At 38.5% G+C, this 15,840-nt stretch overlaps 1 protein-coding gene across 2 annotated transcripts; it reads right to left on the reverse strand.

Moving 5' to 3' along the window:
- Window positions 1-8,432: 8,432 nt before the first annotated feature.
- LOC140268878 (pyroglutamyl-peptidase 1-like) lies at window positions 8,433-14,303 on the reverse strand. 2 transcript variants are annotated; one of them, XM_072363873.1, is made up of 5 exons: window positions 14,085-14,303; window positions 13,634-13,686; window positions 11,035-11,154; window positions 10,664-10,896; window positions 8,433-10,062 (listed from the first exon to the last, which is right to left on the reverse strand). In XM_072363873.1, exons 1-5 carry the CDS (start codon window positions 14,113-14,115, stop codon window positions 9,855-9,857), a joined length of 645 nt encoding a protein of 214 aa, XP_072219974.1. In that variant the 5' UTR covers window positions 14,116-14,303; the 3' UTR covers window positions 8,433-9,854. The 2 variants fall into 2 exon arrangements, with proteins under 2 accessions (XP_072219974.1, XP_072219975.1); XM_072363874.1 differs by having other exon boundaries at window positions 11,038-11,154; window positions 14,085-14,125.
- Between the last annotated feature and the right edge of the window lie 1,537 nt (window positions 14,304-15,840).

Raw genomic sequence — 15,840 nt, forward strand, 5'->3', positions numbered from 1 at the left:
TATCATGCTATTCAATGGACATTATCAGCACATATCAGTCCCATGGGAACGGGTGAATTTACAACAGGTTCGCCCACTGAGGGAACTGGATGAACAAATGCACTTTCGATACTTTTGAATGTCAACGGGCCGATTTGCTGAACTTCTTCGCGTGTACAGCCATTAAGACTGAAAAAAGCAACTGCAAATTATGTTCTGAGCGGACCAATCATAGCCCTTGCGGTCCGCGTCAATCTGACGCGTAGTTAGACTTTTTTGGAGTCAGGCTGCGGTGTAAGGGTCCACGCCGACAGAGAAGCATAAACTACGCTTTACGTGGGCTAGTAGGTGCCTACTAAATCTATTGGTAGGCTCAGGAGGCTGTTATCAACCATTTGTATCAGTGGGCCATTATTTCACTGATCCAGTAGGGGGATAAGGCCTGATGTTACATGGTGCGGCTCTAAAAGTATCCGAAATAAACTTATTTAATTTTTCTGTGTATTGATCATCTAGATGAAGTGTAATTACTAGTTCGGCTGTACTGGATATTTGATATATTTAGTAGATGTATGTTTTCACAACCTTACTTTGCAAAACGGAAGAAGCTGCTAACCAAAAACCACATTTCTACAATAACAGTTAGAATATCTAACATAAACCAACATTTTTTTGAACATCAATCATATAGATAAAGTGTAATTACTAATTCGGTTGCACTAGATATTTGATATATTTAGAAGATATACGTTTTTAAAACCCTACTCAAAACCCTACTTTGCAAACTTGAAAGAACTACAAATATTGAGCTCATTTGTATCAGATACAATACACAGCACGGGAATTGTAGTTTCTTTTAAAAATGATCATATTTCTTATAATTTGGAGTGGTAAATACTAAATTGAGAGTACAAGGAGAGATTTAATGGGGTAGAAAACACGCTCTGCTAGTGCTCCCCCTACTGGCTCACTGAAATAATGGCCCAGTGATAGAAATGGTTGATAACAGTCTCCTGAATCTACCAGTAGGTTTAGTAGGTCCCTACTAGCCCATATAAATGGGACTGATGTGTGCTGATAACGTCCTTTGAATAGACTGATAATAACAGTCAAATCGAGTGCTGCAATTCACCATGCTGCTAGGGGTGTGTGGCTGTATGTTTGTGTGGTTTCAGGAGATCTAGCCAAGTCCTTGCTTTTTCTTCCAGTCATAGTTAACAACAGTAAACAACGGAAACCGAGGTGGAGACAAGGTGGAGCTCATCAATATAGAAGAACAAATGCTTATATTGCAAATGTTGAAGCACAGGTGACAGAGAAGACATTGGTGGTCTGTACGACCACTAAACCGTTCCAGGCTGGAAAAGGGTGAATTTACAACATTGGTTCACCCACTGAGGGAGCTGGATGAACACATGCAAATACACTTTCGCATAGACGTGATGCAGAAGCATAAACTAGGCTTAACTCGTCCAGTATGGTCGCTAGGACCTAGGCTGAAAATACATCAAAACATGTGTCTTGAACATGGTGTGTTTGAATTAGGGAACAACTCTTGAATCTGACTTTTAACTTAAACACTTCTGCTACTTAAAGTAATATATACCAACAATAAGAGATATTCAGAATTACTTTCAAAATGTTACTTACAGGAAAATATGGAAATGCCTCTTAAGTATGAATTTTAAACTAAAATACTTTTTTATTTACAGTAAAATAAAAAATGTAATGCCTTTTAAGCCTGATATTAAAATAAAGAGCCAAGTTGAACATACAAGGACTTTTCATAGCTATGTTATACATATAGTAATATAAAATTAAAACCTCTTGCAAAGAAAAAAACAAGATAATAGCCTTTAAGATTTTCTTGTTTTAAAATGCATGAATGTTGAATCAGTGATTTCATGACCAGTACAAGCTATGTTTCATGTGACCAAAGATGTAAGAAAAAGAAGAACATAAAACTTAACTTTTGTGAAATGCTTTAATCATAGACAGTGCTACACTGGCTTTGATTTGCAAAGCTACATTACATACATATGACAAACAAGTAAAAACATACAAACTGCTTCATACTGATTGCATGGGTGTCTCGTACCAGAGAGGGATTCAGGACGCAGATGCAGGGCCTTATGGTTCGAGATGGTTTTATTATAATAAACAGGACAACGGATGACGGCACTGCAGGGCGATCTCCCGCAGCGCAAACGAAAAGGGCTATAGACACCGAAGAAACCAAAAGCTATGAACTCTCAACAAAACAAAGTCACGCTCTCAAAGTGAGGCGGACAAAACAAAGGCGCACTCTTTCAGAACAGAGGCTCTATGAAACTTTAACTTTAACCTCTCCTTTAACGGAGGCGACTATGAATGGTTACAACGAAAAATCACTCCGTGAAAAGGGAGGACAAACAAAGCTATGGAACTTACCGTGACAATAAATAAACTAAGGCTATGGCTGTGGAATAAATTACAAGGCAAGGTGCGCTGCAGGAGAGTCGCTCGCTGCAGGCTCGTGGGATCTGTGGTAAACAAGACAAGGAGGCTGCTAGTGACGCTCGAACAGAGACAACATACTGGCACAAGACAAGGGAAACGCAGACTATTTGAACACATGAGGGACCAAGGGGAACAGGTGGAAACACTTGGAATCAGGGAAGACAATCAGACGCTTGACACGGGAGGAAAGGCAAGTTACCTGAAACGAGAGGACAAAATTAGTGCTTTTTCAAAATAAAACAGGAAATGACGAGACAAGACGTAAAATGGAAAATAAACCGTGACAATGGGAAATATTTCCTGAGATAAACACATCTTTAATTTTTTTCAAGTTTCCATATTTCAAGATCAACACATTTCTCCAGTGCACATACAAGAAACACAAAGTGATGACCATATACTTACAAATATAAAAGTACTTTTAAACAGGTTGAGAACAGACTTACATGTTTAGAACCTGTAACAAAAGCTTCTACCTTGTTTGTACATTTATAATCATCTAACTCCCCTTCCATCCATAGCACAGCTTTAGTCTGGATATACTGCTGTTCAGTGGAAGATCAGTGGCAGACAAAACGAATTCTCACTGATGCCAACTTATAATGCAATTGCCCACAACCTACAATGAACATACAATGCTGTTCTTTGGGTATCAATGATCAAAACAGATGTGTACTTCATTAATATTTGAATCTCTTTTAAACCACACCTCAAAGAGTTGACAAAAAGTGTGAGAAAGTCATGCCAAGAGGTAATGCTATCTGAAATGACAGATTTTTTTTACCCTTAATTCAGTTAGTGCTGAGTAAAGATACAGTTCTTGTTGTGGGTATCTTTAACATTCATGTTGATGCTGAAAATAGCTTTTTGTCAAAATGTACCTGCCCAGACCTACTCACCTTTGATCTTGTGCTACTATATGGCACAGAGAGTAAACAATTAACAATATCTCCTCATAATTCTATCTTTCAGATAATTTTTCAAATAACTTTAAAGTGTATATTATTTTACTTAACAGTAAATCAAAAGAAATTTCTTTATAGTAGATGTCTATCACAGAATACTGTAACCAATTTAAAGAATCAATTGTGTTAGAATTTTCTTCAATGGCATGCGCTAATACAGTAGATGGTAGCTACCAAAACTTTACTCCCATAGAAGTTGATTGTCTTGTTGACAGCGCTACAGATTCAATGCAAACAACATTGGACAATGTAGCCCCTCTCAAAAAGAAGTAAACCAGTCGGAGGAGGCTGGCTTCTCTACTTAATTCACAGCTGTGTGCTTTGAAGCAGATGACAAAATGGTGCTTCACTAAATTTGAACAGCTTATTATTAATCTTTGATAGAAGAACAACCCCAGGTTTCTTTTCAGGACCCTCACCAAGTTGATTTAAATCTCAATAGTGATGACTTTATGGGTTCTTCACCAATAAAAATGTTTCTATCAGAGAGAACATTTATGGAAACTTTCCACCTATTGTCAGTGGTGTGTAAAGTGAAGCAGCCCCAGAAGTGTCTGTAGAAGCTGATTTATGTTTAGATTGTTTCTGTTCCGCTGAGTTATCTGAGCTAACAACAATAGATCAATCTAAACCATAGTCTTGTATTTTAGACCCTATCCCAACCAGACTGTTCAAGGATGCTTTTCCTTTTGTTGATAGGCTATGTGCCATAGGCTTCTAACCCTTCTAAGCCTATGCAATTTAGAATTAGAAGCCTAGCCTAATTTCAGTCAGGGTTTTAACCACACCATAGCACATAAACAGCACTGGTGAAAGTCTGTAATTAAACCTTTACTTAAAAAACCTACTCTTGATTCAAAAGTGTTGGCTAATTATCGACCTATATCCAATCTCCCTTTTTTGTCTAAAGTTCTTGAAAAATAGTTGCAGTTCAACTTTGTGATCATTTAATCTGTGAAGAGTTTCAGTCAGGATTCAGAGTGCATCATAGCATTATCATTGTAAGATATTTTCCTAACAGAGCACTTCGCTCCCAAACTGCAGGTTTACTTGTTGTTCCCAGAGTTTCTAAAAGTAGAATGGGAGGCAGAGCCTTCAGTTATCAGGCCCCTCTCTTGTGGAATAAGCTGCCAGTAAATGTCCGGGAAGTAGACACCCTTTCCACTTTTAAGATTAGGCTTAAAACTTTCCTTTTTGATAAAGCTTATAGTTAGGGATGGCTCAGGTAATCCTGAAACATCCCATAGTTAAGCTGCTATAGGCTTAGAATGCTGGGGGACCTCATCTGTCACACCTTTCCTCACTTTGCTCTCTTTTTCCCCCTGTTTAATTTCTCAAATGATATTATGTCCATGTGACATTATTGTGGTTATTAACTTGTGTTTCCCTGTTCCAACAGGTGTCCTTTGAATGGCTTTATGGTGTTTTTCCCCCCTCTTTTCCCTCTTTTCTGTCTTCTCAAACCCCAGCTGGTCAAGGCGGATGGCCACCCTTCCTGAGTCTGGTTCTGCCAGAGGTTTCTTCCTGTTAAAAGGGAGTCGTTCCTTTCCACAGTCGCCACAGGCACGCTCAGGACGGGAGATTGGACTGAAGACACATTTCGGTGCAATCTGTTGGTTTCCTTAGCTAGGATATTAAATTTTGAATTGGCTCTATATGAATTAATTGGATTATGATTACAATGAATTGAATTCCAATTGGCTTGAATTGGACTATATTACTTAAGTGCCTTGAGATGACAATTGTTGTAATCTGGCGCTATATAAATAAAATTGAATTGAATTGAATTGAAAGCCTAGTTTATGCTTCTGCATCACGTGGACGGCATAGGACGTGACACCGTCATTAAGCATTCGAAGTTCTGCGTCAAGGGAATGCATTACTCTGCAATTCACCATGCCGCTAGGGGTGTGTGGCTGTGTGGTTTCAGGGGTTATAGCCGAATCCTTGCTTTTTCTTCCGGTCACAGTTAACAACAGTAAACAATGGCAACCGAAGTAGAGCAGATTTATTTGCAGTTGGAACTCATCAATATTGAAGAACAAATGCTTATAGTGCAAATGTTGAAGCGCAGGCAACAGAGAAGATGTTTGCGGAGGTGGTCTATACAACCACTAAACCAGTTGAGGCTGGGAACGGGTGAATTTACAACACTCAGTGGGTCTGCATGATGAGATTAACTCGATTATAGCTATAGTTGGGTTATGCTCCTTATCTGAGCAAGGGTAATTGTCCTTGGATATATGGTGGTGAATTAATCGAATCACTGGCACAAAGCATGCAATACCCCAGTACGATAGGTGGCGCTGTACCCATTTCAACTGCAGTTTGGGAGCGAAGTGCTCTGTTAGGAAAATATCTTACAATGAGATCTTTAAGATATGATGGAGCTCGGTCATTAAGAGCTTTATATGTGAGGAGAATAATCTTAAATTCTATTCTGAATTTAACAGGGAGCCAATGAAGAGAAGCTAAAACTGGAGAAGCATGATCTCTCCTGTTAGTTCTCATCAGAACTCTGGCTGCAGCATTTTGGATCAGCTGGAGGCTTTTCAGAGAATATGTGGGACAGCCCAATAATAAGGAATTACAGTAGTCCAATCTTGAAGTAACAAATGCATGAACTAGTTTCTCTGCATCACCCTGAGACAGGATGTTCCTGATTTTAGCAATATTACGAAGGTGAAAGAAGGCAGTCCTAGAAACCAGTTTTATATGTGCGTCAAATGATAAATTCTGGTCAAAAATAACTCCAAGGTTCCTCACTGTAGAACTAGAAGCCAAGGAAATATCATCTAGAGTAACTATATAACTAGACAATTTCTCCCTGAAGCGCTCAGGTCCAAAGAGAACAACTTCAGTTTTGTCTGAATTTAAAAGCAGACAGTTCTGAGTCATCCAGGTCTTTATGTCTTTAAGACAGGCTTGTAGTCTGACCAACCTGTAGGTTTCATCTGGTTTCATAGATAAGTACAGCTGAGTATCATCAGCATAGCAATGGAAATTTATGCCATGCTGTCTGATAATGTTACCTAATGGAAGCATGTATAAAGTAAAAAGAATTGGTCCAAGCACAGAACCCTGAGGAACTCCATGACTTACTCCAATGTGTGAGGAAAATTCTTCATTTACAAGAACAAACTGGAATCTATCAGATAAATATGACTTAAACCAGCCTAATGCAGTTCCTTTAATCCCAATAACATGTTCAAGTCTCTGTAACAGAATGCTGTGATCGATCGTATCAAATGCAGCACTGAGATCCAACAGGACAAGCACAGAAACAAGTCCGCTATCAGAGGCTAACAGGAGATCATTGGTAACTTTCTCGATCCATTGGTAACTTTATGCATGACAACAAGGTTGGATATGCTGCCATTAGCAGAGTGTGGCAGAGTTGTTGTAAAATGCTGGATTGACGGTAAAATATCAGATTGGCTGGTGTAGACAGGCTTGACACCATAAAATCATTAAAGTAAATCCTCACATTAATATTTAGTTTGGTCTCAACATTGTTGCCCGTGTTTCTGCTTTGTAAATAGAAAATGTCACCGAAAAAGAAAAGAGAAAGATATTTCACCACTAATACCCCTTTTCCACCAAATCAGTTCCAAGGCTGGTTCGGGGCCAGTGCTGGTGCTGGTTCAACTTGTTCAAGTTGCGAACCAGCTGAGAACAGAGAGTAAGTAGTAGCTAACTACCCACACTATGCTAGCCTTCTCGGCTGGCTAAACACTCATTCTACTATGGAAAAGTGTTATTAAGGTGTTATGGTGTGAATGTAATGTAGGCTAGGAGTCTAGTTTCATTTTACATTAGCATTTTTTTTTTATCAGGAGATGTTTTTTTCTCTTTATTTTGGAATGATAAAAAAATAAAGTTGGTTCCATAAAGCCTAAATCTTGGCTATTCCTATAATATTCAAAAGTTTTTCTAATAAGTGTCCCTACTGAAGACCAAGACCAAACTTAAGCGCTTGACTTGTTGTGTGAAAATGCCTTTCATTGAGATACTTTTCTTAAATAAATCGGAGCTATAGGAATGTTTCCTCCTGTTTAAACTCACCGTTGTACTGTTTGGTATCATTGTGAACAGTGTAAACTGACTTTAAAAAGATCACTAGCTATGTTAGCGTGAGGCTAACGCTGATCACGAGTGGTGTTACCGCTACACTAGCTCAGGTACCAAAGATATATACACGTGTATATATCTATAGCACTCAGGTATTACCTGTAATATGTAACGTGAGTGCTAACTGTAGATGGGTCAGCTAACATGTTGCTACCGTAGTTAGATGAGAGAAATAGAGGTGGCATATGATGCATATTTGTCTTGATATGATATCAGGTTGGATTATTGTTGTTTTATGAGATGGTTGAGATATGCATAATGTGCTGTAGTGCACTGTAGTTCTTTGTATGTTCATCTTGGTTAAAAAGAGTAATTTGATACTGTACATTTATGGATAGAAAGAGTTAAAAAGAGAAATATGCTACAGTTAAAAAGATAAATAGTGATTAAAAGAGCTGTTCAAAAATATAAATAACTGCATTTATGTTAAAATATAGTTCATGATGAATAATCATCGTGGTAAAAATACTGTACTGTAAATATATACAGACTAATTTACCATGACTTAAATGCTGTATATCCTGTATCTGAGTATAGATATGGAAGATATTTAGAGTGAAAGGTGAAAGTAGAAGGATGCCATGTGATTGAATAGAGAGTGATGGTTATGTTTTCTTCACTCTATGAGTAGATTGTTTTTTTAATTGCCGGATTAGGATCTGATTCGGATTCGAACCCATGGAGGTTTGGTGGCGAGCCGGGAAGCAACTCGGACGGAACGGAGCATAGTGTGGCCAGCTGTGGTATCCACTTCGGAGAACCCCAGGCATCATCTCACTTCACTCTGACACAGATAAGAAAATAACACAAAAATCTCTTCATATGGTAGTAGTCATATGAACAGATCTTTACATACACACCACAGAACGGACTGAACTCTTAACTCCTGAAGAATGGAAGAATGGACACTTTTATTTGAACTTCATAATTTTATTTTATTTTTTTTATGAAAGAGCTCTAATTGTTTGCATTTTTTATGTTTCATACACTGCCAGACGTTTGCTGTGTGAAGCAATAACGTAGGGGTCCAACTCACCGAACCTAGTGAGAGTGTAGGTGTCAATAGTGTGTTCCTTCTAGTCAGGCTAAGGGCCTTTCTTTCACTTTCGTAAAACTGCAAAAAATTTGGAACATCCTGTGTCAGAGTGATATAGAAAAACTAGTGCATGCAATTGTTACTTTAAGATTGGACTACTGTATGTCCTTATTTTTAGACTGTTCCAAAACTTCTCTGAAAAAACAGCAGGTGATCCAAAATGCTGGAGCATGAGTTCTGAAAAGAACTAGCAGGAGATATCATATTTCTCCTGCTTCTCCTCCTTCATTGGCTTTCTGTTAAATCCAGAATAGAATTTAAAATTCTTCTGCTCATATATAAAGCTTCTAATTACCAAGCTCCATCATATCATAAAGATCGCATAATTTGGTATTTTTCCTACAGAGCTCTTTGTTATCAGACAGCAGGTTTACTTGTGGTTCCTAGAGTTTTTAAATGTAGCATGGGAGGCAGAGCCTTCAGTAATCAGGCTCCTCTCTTATGGAACCAGTTGCCAGTTTAGACTTGGGAAGCAGACACCTTCTCTACCTTCAAGATGAGGCTTAAAAGCTTGTAGTTGGGGATGACTATGCTGTTATGGGCCAAGACTGCATGGGGACCTCCCATGATGTATAAAACACCTTTCCTCAATCTGATCTTTTTACTTTCCATGTAGACAGTATGCTACTTTTGCCATTAACTCCCTGGCCTGGTGTTATGGTGCTTGTTTACCCCGTTTTCTTGTCTCCTAAACCCCCCAACCATTTGAGACAGATGGCCATCCTGAGTCTGGTTCTGCTGGAGGTTTCTTTCTGTTAAAGGGAGTTTTTCCTCTCCACTGTCACTCTGTGTATGCAGGATTGAATATGTTATGGGGTACTGAATCCAAGAGAGGATTCGATGTGATTGCTTGGTTTCTTTAGCGAGACAACTTTTTTTTTTTTATTAGCATGACATGAGTTGGACTAATTTGGATTGTATTTAATCTGATTCAATTGGATTATTTCTTTAAAATGCTTTAAGATGACACTAGTTATGATTTAGCACTAAATAAATAAAAATGATTTTTACTGAATTGAATATAATTCATCTTGGTCTCCACCGTAGATTGAAAGAGTTTCTCCACACAACCAAATCCATTAGCAGTTATTTGCATCAGATAAACCATTACAACATGATAGTGGCTAAATTTTGGTCAGGTCTATGTGTTTTTGTATGTTTTAAGTCAGTCATTCACAGTTCTGTTAATGTGTATGCTTGCAGTGCTTGTTTTTGCGCTCCTCCACCATATAATTACCCTCCAGCAGCTTCAGCATTTCCTGGACAACAGCTTGAAGGCCTCTACCCAGGTCCTGGCTGCTATAGGGTTTTCCTAATGGAGGCACATGGACAAAGGCAGCGTGGCCCTGCCCCAGGTATAAAGATGTGTAGTAGGTATAATCACAAAGATACCTATGAAGGGCCAAAGCATGGCTGTTAGATAATGTAAAATGGTATTATCAGATATTTCAACAAAGTGTCATTCAATGCACAGGAACAAGAGGGAAATACATCTGACAAAGGCTGCATACCACCTAGGCAGATTGCAAACATTACACTCAATGTCAGTAGTCTGCAGATTGTGTATTAAAATTGTTGTATCATAAGAAAATATTTTACTGAATAAGACATAAATATCTTTTGATAACTAAAATGTTACTAATGATTTTCAAAGACTCCATAAATATTTCATCAACTGCATTCCCTTTTTGTATTTCAATATACAGAAAAGGTGTAAATACAGGTTCAAACACAAATTTAAGCTTAAGTCTTAAAAAAGCTTTTTTTCACAAACAGATATTTTACTGTCACAGAGGACACAAAATAAAAAAAAATTATGGTTGAATTCTCGTTTGGTCACTCAGTTCTGGGTTCTCCAAAAGCTGAATAAAGCACTAAACCCATTTTTATTCTTGTACACAACTTTTCTTTTACTCTAATGAAAGGGAAATTTTTGGCTGTGAATTTGTGTGAACGCACGAGTATTCATACGTGTGTAAACACCATCACTTGCCTTCCAGCATCCTTTGACACAGACACAGTGACTCCAATGTTGGAGTCATTGACCCTTTTGCAGACTGTATTCATGTCTAGGACTGATTTTATACAGTCTGGGCCATTCTCCATGCAGCTATGAGAGGCTGGGCAGAAGCTGCAGTTGTCCAGACGTTTATAGCCCTTATTATGGCCACACTGCTCCAGAGTGACAGTGGTGGCTAACCCAGAAACACCAACATGGACAACTAGCTGTTCACAAGACAAAGAATATGGAAGAAGCAAAGGTCAGCTGGAGGTTGTTTGTTTTGTTTTTCATATCATTATTAAGTCAGGGACTTTAGCAACATCTTTTCAGAAGTATACTTGGAGTATAATCATGTTCTTAACTACCTGCGGCTGGTGCTCTTTCCATAGAGATGGTAAAAGTTCCTGAACAGCCTGGTATTCAACAGGCACCTCACACACGTAAAGATGTACTTCTTCCCCCAGTCCTAATCGCCCCAGTTCCTGTGAGCATACAAACATTAACATTAACATTAATTGCTTAATTGCTGTTTTAGAGAGAGAAAATTTGCCATAATCCTGAAAAAGTGATAAAACACAATTTTGTGTGTATGCTGCATAAATTAATTTAGAATGAAGATTAGAAAATATATACTTTTATATCTAAGTTTCTTGTTACAGAAATTACACCCTCTTCAAATTCAAAGGTATTTTTTAAATAATTTTTTTTTTTTAAAGTAATCAGATTCTTACTAAATCTTAAATCAAGTAAATACAGCTTTGGGTGAGCATCAACACATAATCTATTATTCATTTACCAAAACATTTGCTAAAATGCCGAAGCAATGTGTATAAAATTAAGTCGGTCTATGCTGCTTTTATAGGAATTAAGAGCAGCCAGTTACATTTGTTGATCAACAGCAAGTGTGACCACTTTTAAAGAAGCACAAGATTTGGCAATTTCCTGGTCTAGAGCATTCTGCAAGTGTTAACACGATGCAAAGGTGGAAAGACATCCACAATAATCTTAGCTAAGCAATTGTTGCTGCCCAATAATCTTTGAGGGGTATTAAGTCCATTTCCATACCATTCTGACTCTATCATTCTCCAGTGAGAAAGATTATTCAAAAGTGGAAACATTCATGGCCTGCATGGCGGTGTGGTGGAGTCACAGCAAAAAGATCCCTGGTTCAAATCTCGGCTTGGGCCTTTCTGAGTGGAGTTTGCATGTTCTCTCCATGCATGTACTGGTTCTCTCTGGGTACTCCGACTTCCTTCCACAGTCCAAAAATGGTGAATTCTAAATTGACTGGAGGAGTGAGTCAGTGGGTCTACATGATGTATTATAGCTGTAGTTGGGTTCTGCTCCTTATCTGCGCAAGGGTAATTATCCTTGGATATATGGAGGTGATTGAATGGAATCACTGGCACAAACCATGTCATACCCCGGTACGATAGGTGGCGCTGCCCCCATTTCAGCTATCGCTAATAGAGCCACTTCCTGTTGACATCTTCACCACCAACAACAACAACAAAACTAAGGCATTTGAGAAAGATGGCGAACGAAGTGCAAGATGAAGCTACGTCCCTCTACATTTCGTTTATGATGAGCTGGTTATGGCAAAAACGCGATGCACAACGGCGCATTGTATCCATCGCGTTGTTTATTTCTTTCTGACGGCGGCGACAACAACAGTAATTTCGTCTCCTCTGACTTCCGGGTGACGATTGCAGGAAAAAATCTCGAGCATACGCAGAACGCTCGAATCCTTTTCTCTGGGTCTTAATTTGATCGCGAGTAACCCGATCCGATCCGTTTTTTTGTCAGATTAAGGTGTCTACATGAACTGGATAACTCAATCTTATTGTAATTTAGCCATTAATCTGATCCGATGGCACTCCTGTAACCGCACTGTGTGTGAATGTGTTTTATTTGTCTCTGGACCGATGATCTGTCCAAGGAGTATCCTGCCTCTCAGCTGGTGGTAGCTGGAATATATTCCGCCCCCCTGCGAACCATAAACAACACCAAAAACATTGTAGACTCTACAGGCCTTAGTTAAGATGTTAAATGTTAGAGCTCATGACCATAAAATTAGTAAGTAAAGTTAGCAAAGGCAGTTGCCACTGAGAAAGTCTATTTTCTCTTAGAACAGCATGGCAGTGTGACTTAGGTTTGCAAAGCTGAATCTCAACAAGTATCCAGACTTCTGGAACAATATTCTTAGGATAGACAAGACCAAAGTGAAAATATTTGACCATAAAGCACAGAACCCAGTTAGGCAAAAACAAACAGAGCACACCAGTTCAAGCATCTCATACCAACTGTCAGGTAAGATGCTGGAGGCATGATGATTCCGACTTGTTTTGCAGCCACAGGACCTTGGCACCTTGTAGTCACTGAGTCTATCCTGAACTCCTTTGTATACAAAAGTATTATAGATCTAATTTGAGGCAATCTATCTGGCTGTTAAAGCTTGAGTTAAAATTTGGCCATGCAAACAGGACAATAATCCCAAGTAAATCAGCACATCTTTTACAGAGTGCTTCAAAAAGAAAGTATCAAATGTTGTAATGACCCAAATAAAGTCCAGACCTCAACCTGATTGACATGCTTTAGTGGGGACCTTAAGAGAGCTGTGCAAAATGCATTTTTAAAAATCTTAGCAACCTAAAGCAACATTTTAAAGACAAGTGAGACAGAATTCCTCCTCAAAGATATGAGAGGCTGACAGATAGTGAAAACAATTACTTCAAGTTGATGCTGCTAAAGGTTCCATTGTGGGGTCTACTTGGTATTTCCCAAAATGCCTCTGCAACTCGGCTTAGTTCATGCTACATAAGTAATGAAACAGTGTAACATATCATGTGTCATTGTTAATCTAAAGTTGTATTTAGCTCATTTTAATACCTGGTATTTTCTTTTCATATGACTGTAATTTGTAACAAATATCAAACTAATATGAACCTGATTACTAATTACCTGCACAGCCACCCAGCTGGAGTTTACAGTATGCTCACCAAAGGGCTCAAAGCCTGCAAAAAACATAATCATACCAGAACTGTCAACTGCAACAACAATGCACAGTATAGCAACGTAAACCGCAAATAGGTACGCAAGGCAAGTGAGAGTAAAGAGAGCGTTTTCAGACAAAGTTTAAAGTTCAACATTAACAATGGTAGCATGTGACACACAGAAGAAACGCTGCAAGATATTTCTCAGTTTCCTTAATTACGACACAAGACAAAACCATGCTCTCCTAAGAGTGGAATAACTCTCCGCAGCTTATTACTTTAGAGAAGTGTTATTACATGCTTATGTTGTCACCCCAACACTTAAATCATTTTAGCTTCAGCACTTTAGCAGCTACAATTAAAAAGTTTTAGACAGTTGTGTGTCTGTCTACAGTCTTCTGACAATTAAAATATCTCACCTGTCACTACTATCTTCCTCTTACTGGCCATCTTCCTGCTTTGTTCTACTGGGATTATTGTAGATTAATAATAAGCAGATCATATGTCCCAAACAAGAATCCCAGGCTTGTCTGCTGCTGTCTTCTTTGGGTTCAAAGTTTAAAGAAAATAACACACTAAAAATGGAGGGAGCATACTGCCATCTGCTGATTGGGCACTTGCAGTGGTTCATTCTGTTTGGTTACAAATAAATGAAAATAACAGAAAAGACTTGAAGTAAATTCTGAGCCTTTGTACATAGAGATAGATCTTGCTTTTAAAACGAGCAAAAATAAAAACATTTTCAATTAATCAATTATTTCAATAATAAAGATTTCAAATTAATAAGAAGTTATTCAGTCCAGCAACTGTACTGAAAATGAAAACAGAGCATTTGTAAAACACTGAGGAAGACAGAGAAGTGCTGTGGGTGGGCAGTCTCTCAATAACTTAATATGAAACAATTCAAAGTAATAATTAAAACATTTAACACTCAACCATCTGTCCCTAAAGAGCTATTCAGTGGGTTTACAGGGCAGCTCCCACGTGTGAATGTGTCTACTGTAAGGGCATGACTATAACTAAGGGTATTGTTAAACATTTCTCCCATAAGAAAGTCAAAGAATAGAACCAAAATTCTCTGGTTAGGGTAGAGAGAAGCTGCGACTTACACAACCTCTGACACACATCATTACCTGAGTTCAGAGGAGGAATCTGATTCTACATTTGTTCTACAAGTTACAGCTAATCTAATATCGCCCAACAAGAACAGCTTTTCTTTTCATTCTCAGCACACTTTGTGGTCCACACCCTTGGGCTGAGAAGTGACTCACACATTCTGGACACTGCTCCCCATGTAACTGGCACTGAGAAAAAACATAAGCAACTGTACTCTGGATGTGCTGTAGATCTTTGCTGAGGTGGTTGCCTAAAACCATTCATGCTAATAGTGCAAAGATTACAGAATCAACATAATTTAGCACTCCTAAACCACACGTTCACAACAACTCCACTTACCACCTATTCAACCTGCACTGCAGGGTTTTAGGGCCCCTCCTTCTTCTCCCTCAATCCATTCACCTTTTCCTCTCTATCGCTCCTGCGTCATTCACTATGTCAGTGTTGCCATGGAAACCTATGATGCTCTCACTTCCATGTGGTGCTGATGCAGACAGTCTGCTGACGTCTTCATTGTGTATGGGTAGAATAACAATATTCTCCTGTAGTGTCCACCACAGGGCCAGATTCAGTGATAGACTTCATCTATACACTGTCTTTTTTTTTAAACTTTAAACTATTCTATTCTATTCAAGCAAATGTATGAATGTCCTTGGTTTGACGATCATATAGATTAATGTGAATAGCTTTAAATCTATATTGTCAAGATATAACAGCTTTGTGTGTGACCATCACAATGGATTGCCTTCTAACTAAAATAACTGCACTTTCTCGTGGAACAATCACACACACATATACACACATATGTATATAGGGTTCTGGGCAGCTCATCCATCCACGACAAGCCATTAAAACCAAGTTGGCAGTGCATTACACCTCCAATTAAAGTTTTTTCCCAGTCTGCTGTCAATGTTTCTTTCCTCTTTATGGTTTGTACTCACTTTGAGATGTGAAAACACTTCATTCTAGTGGCTTTATTCATCTGGATTTAAAAGAGGAGGTGTTCAAGATACAGCCAAAGTTTGATGTACAACACTAAAATTAATTTCAACATAAACC

Source organism: Leuresthes tenuis, unplaced genomic scaffold (genome assembly GCF_036924035.1).
Source record: "Leuresthes tenuis unplaced genomic scaffold, fLeuTen1.0.hap1 SCAF_14, whole genome shotgun sequence".
Lineage (NCBI taxonomy): Eukaryota > Metazoa > Chordata > Actinopteri > Atheriniformes > Atherinopsidae > Leuresthes > Leuresthes tenuis.

Coding starts and splice junctions, on each gene's coding strand:
- LOC140268878 (XM_072363873.1), bottom strand. CDS start 14,115: ATGGCCAGTAAGAGGAAGATAGTAGTGACAG. Junction 10,897..11,034: donor AAGAGCACCAGCCGCAGGTA/GTTAAGAACATG, acceptor TCTTGTGAACAG/CTAGTTGTCCATGTTGGTGT. Junction 10,063..10,663: donor GTGTCAAAGGATGCTGGAAG/GCAAGTGATGGT, acceptor GGCCCTTCATAG/GTATCTTTGTGATTATACCT.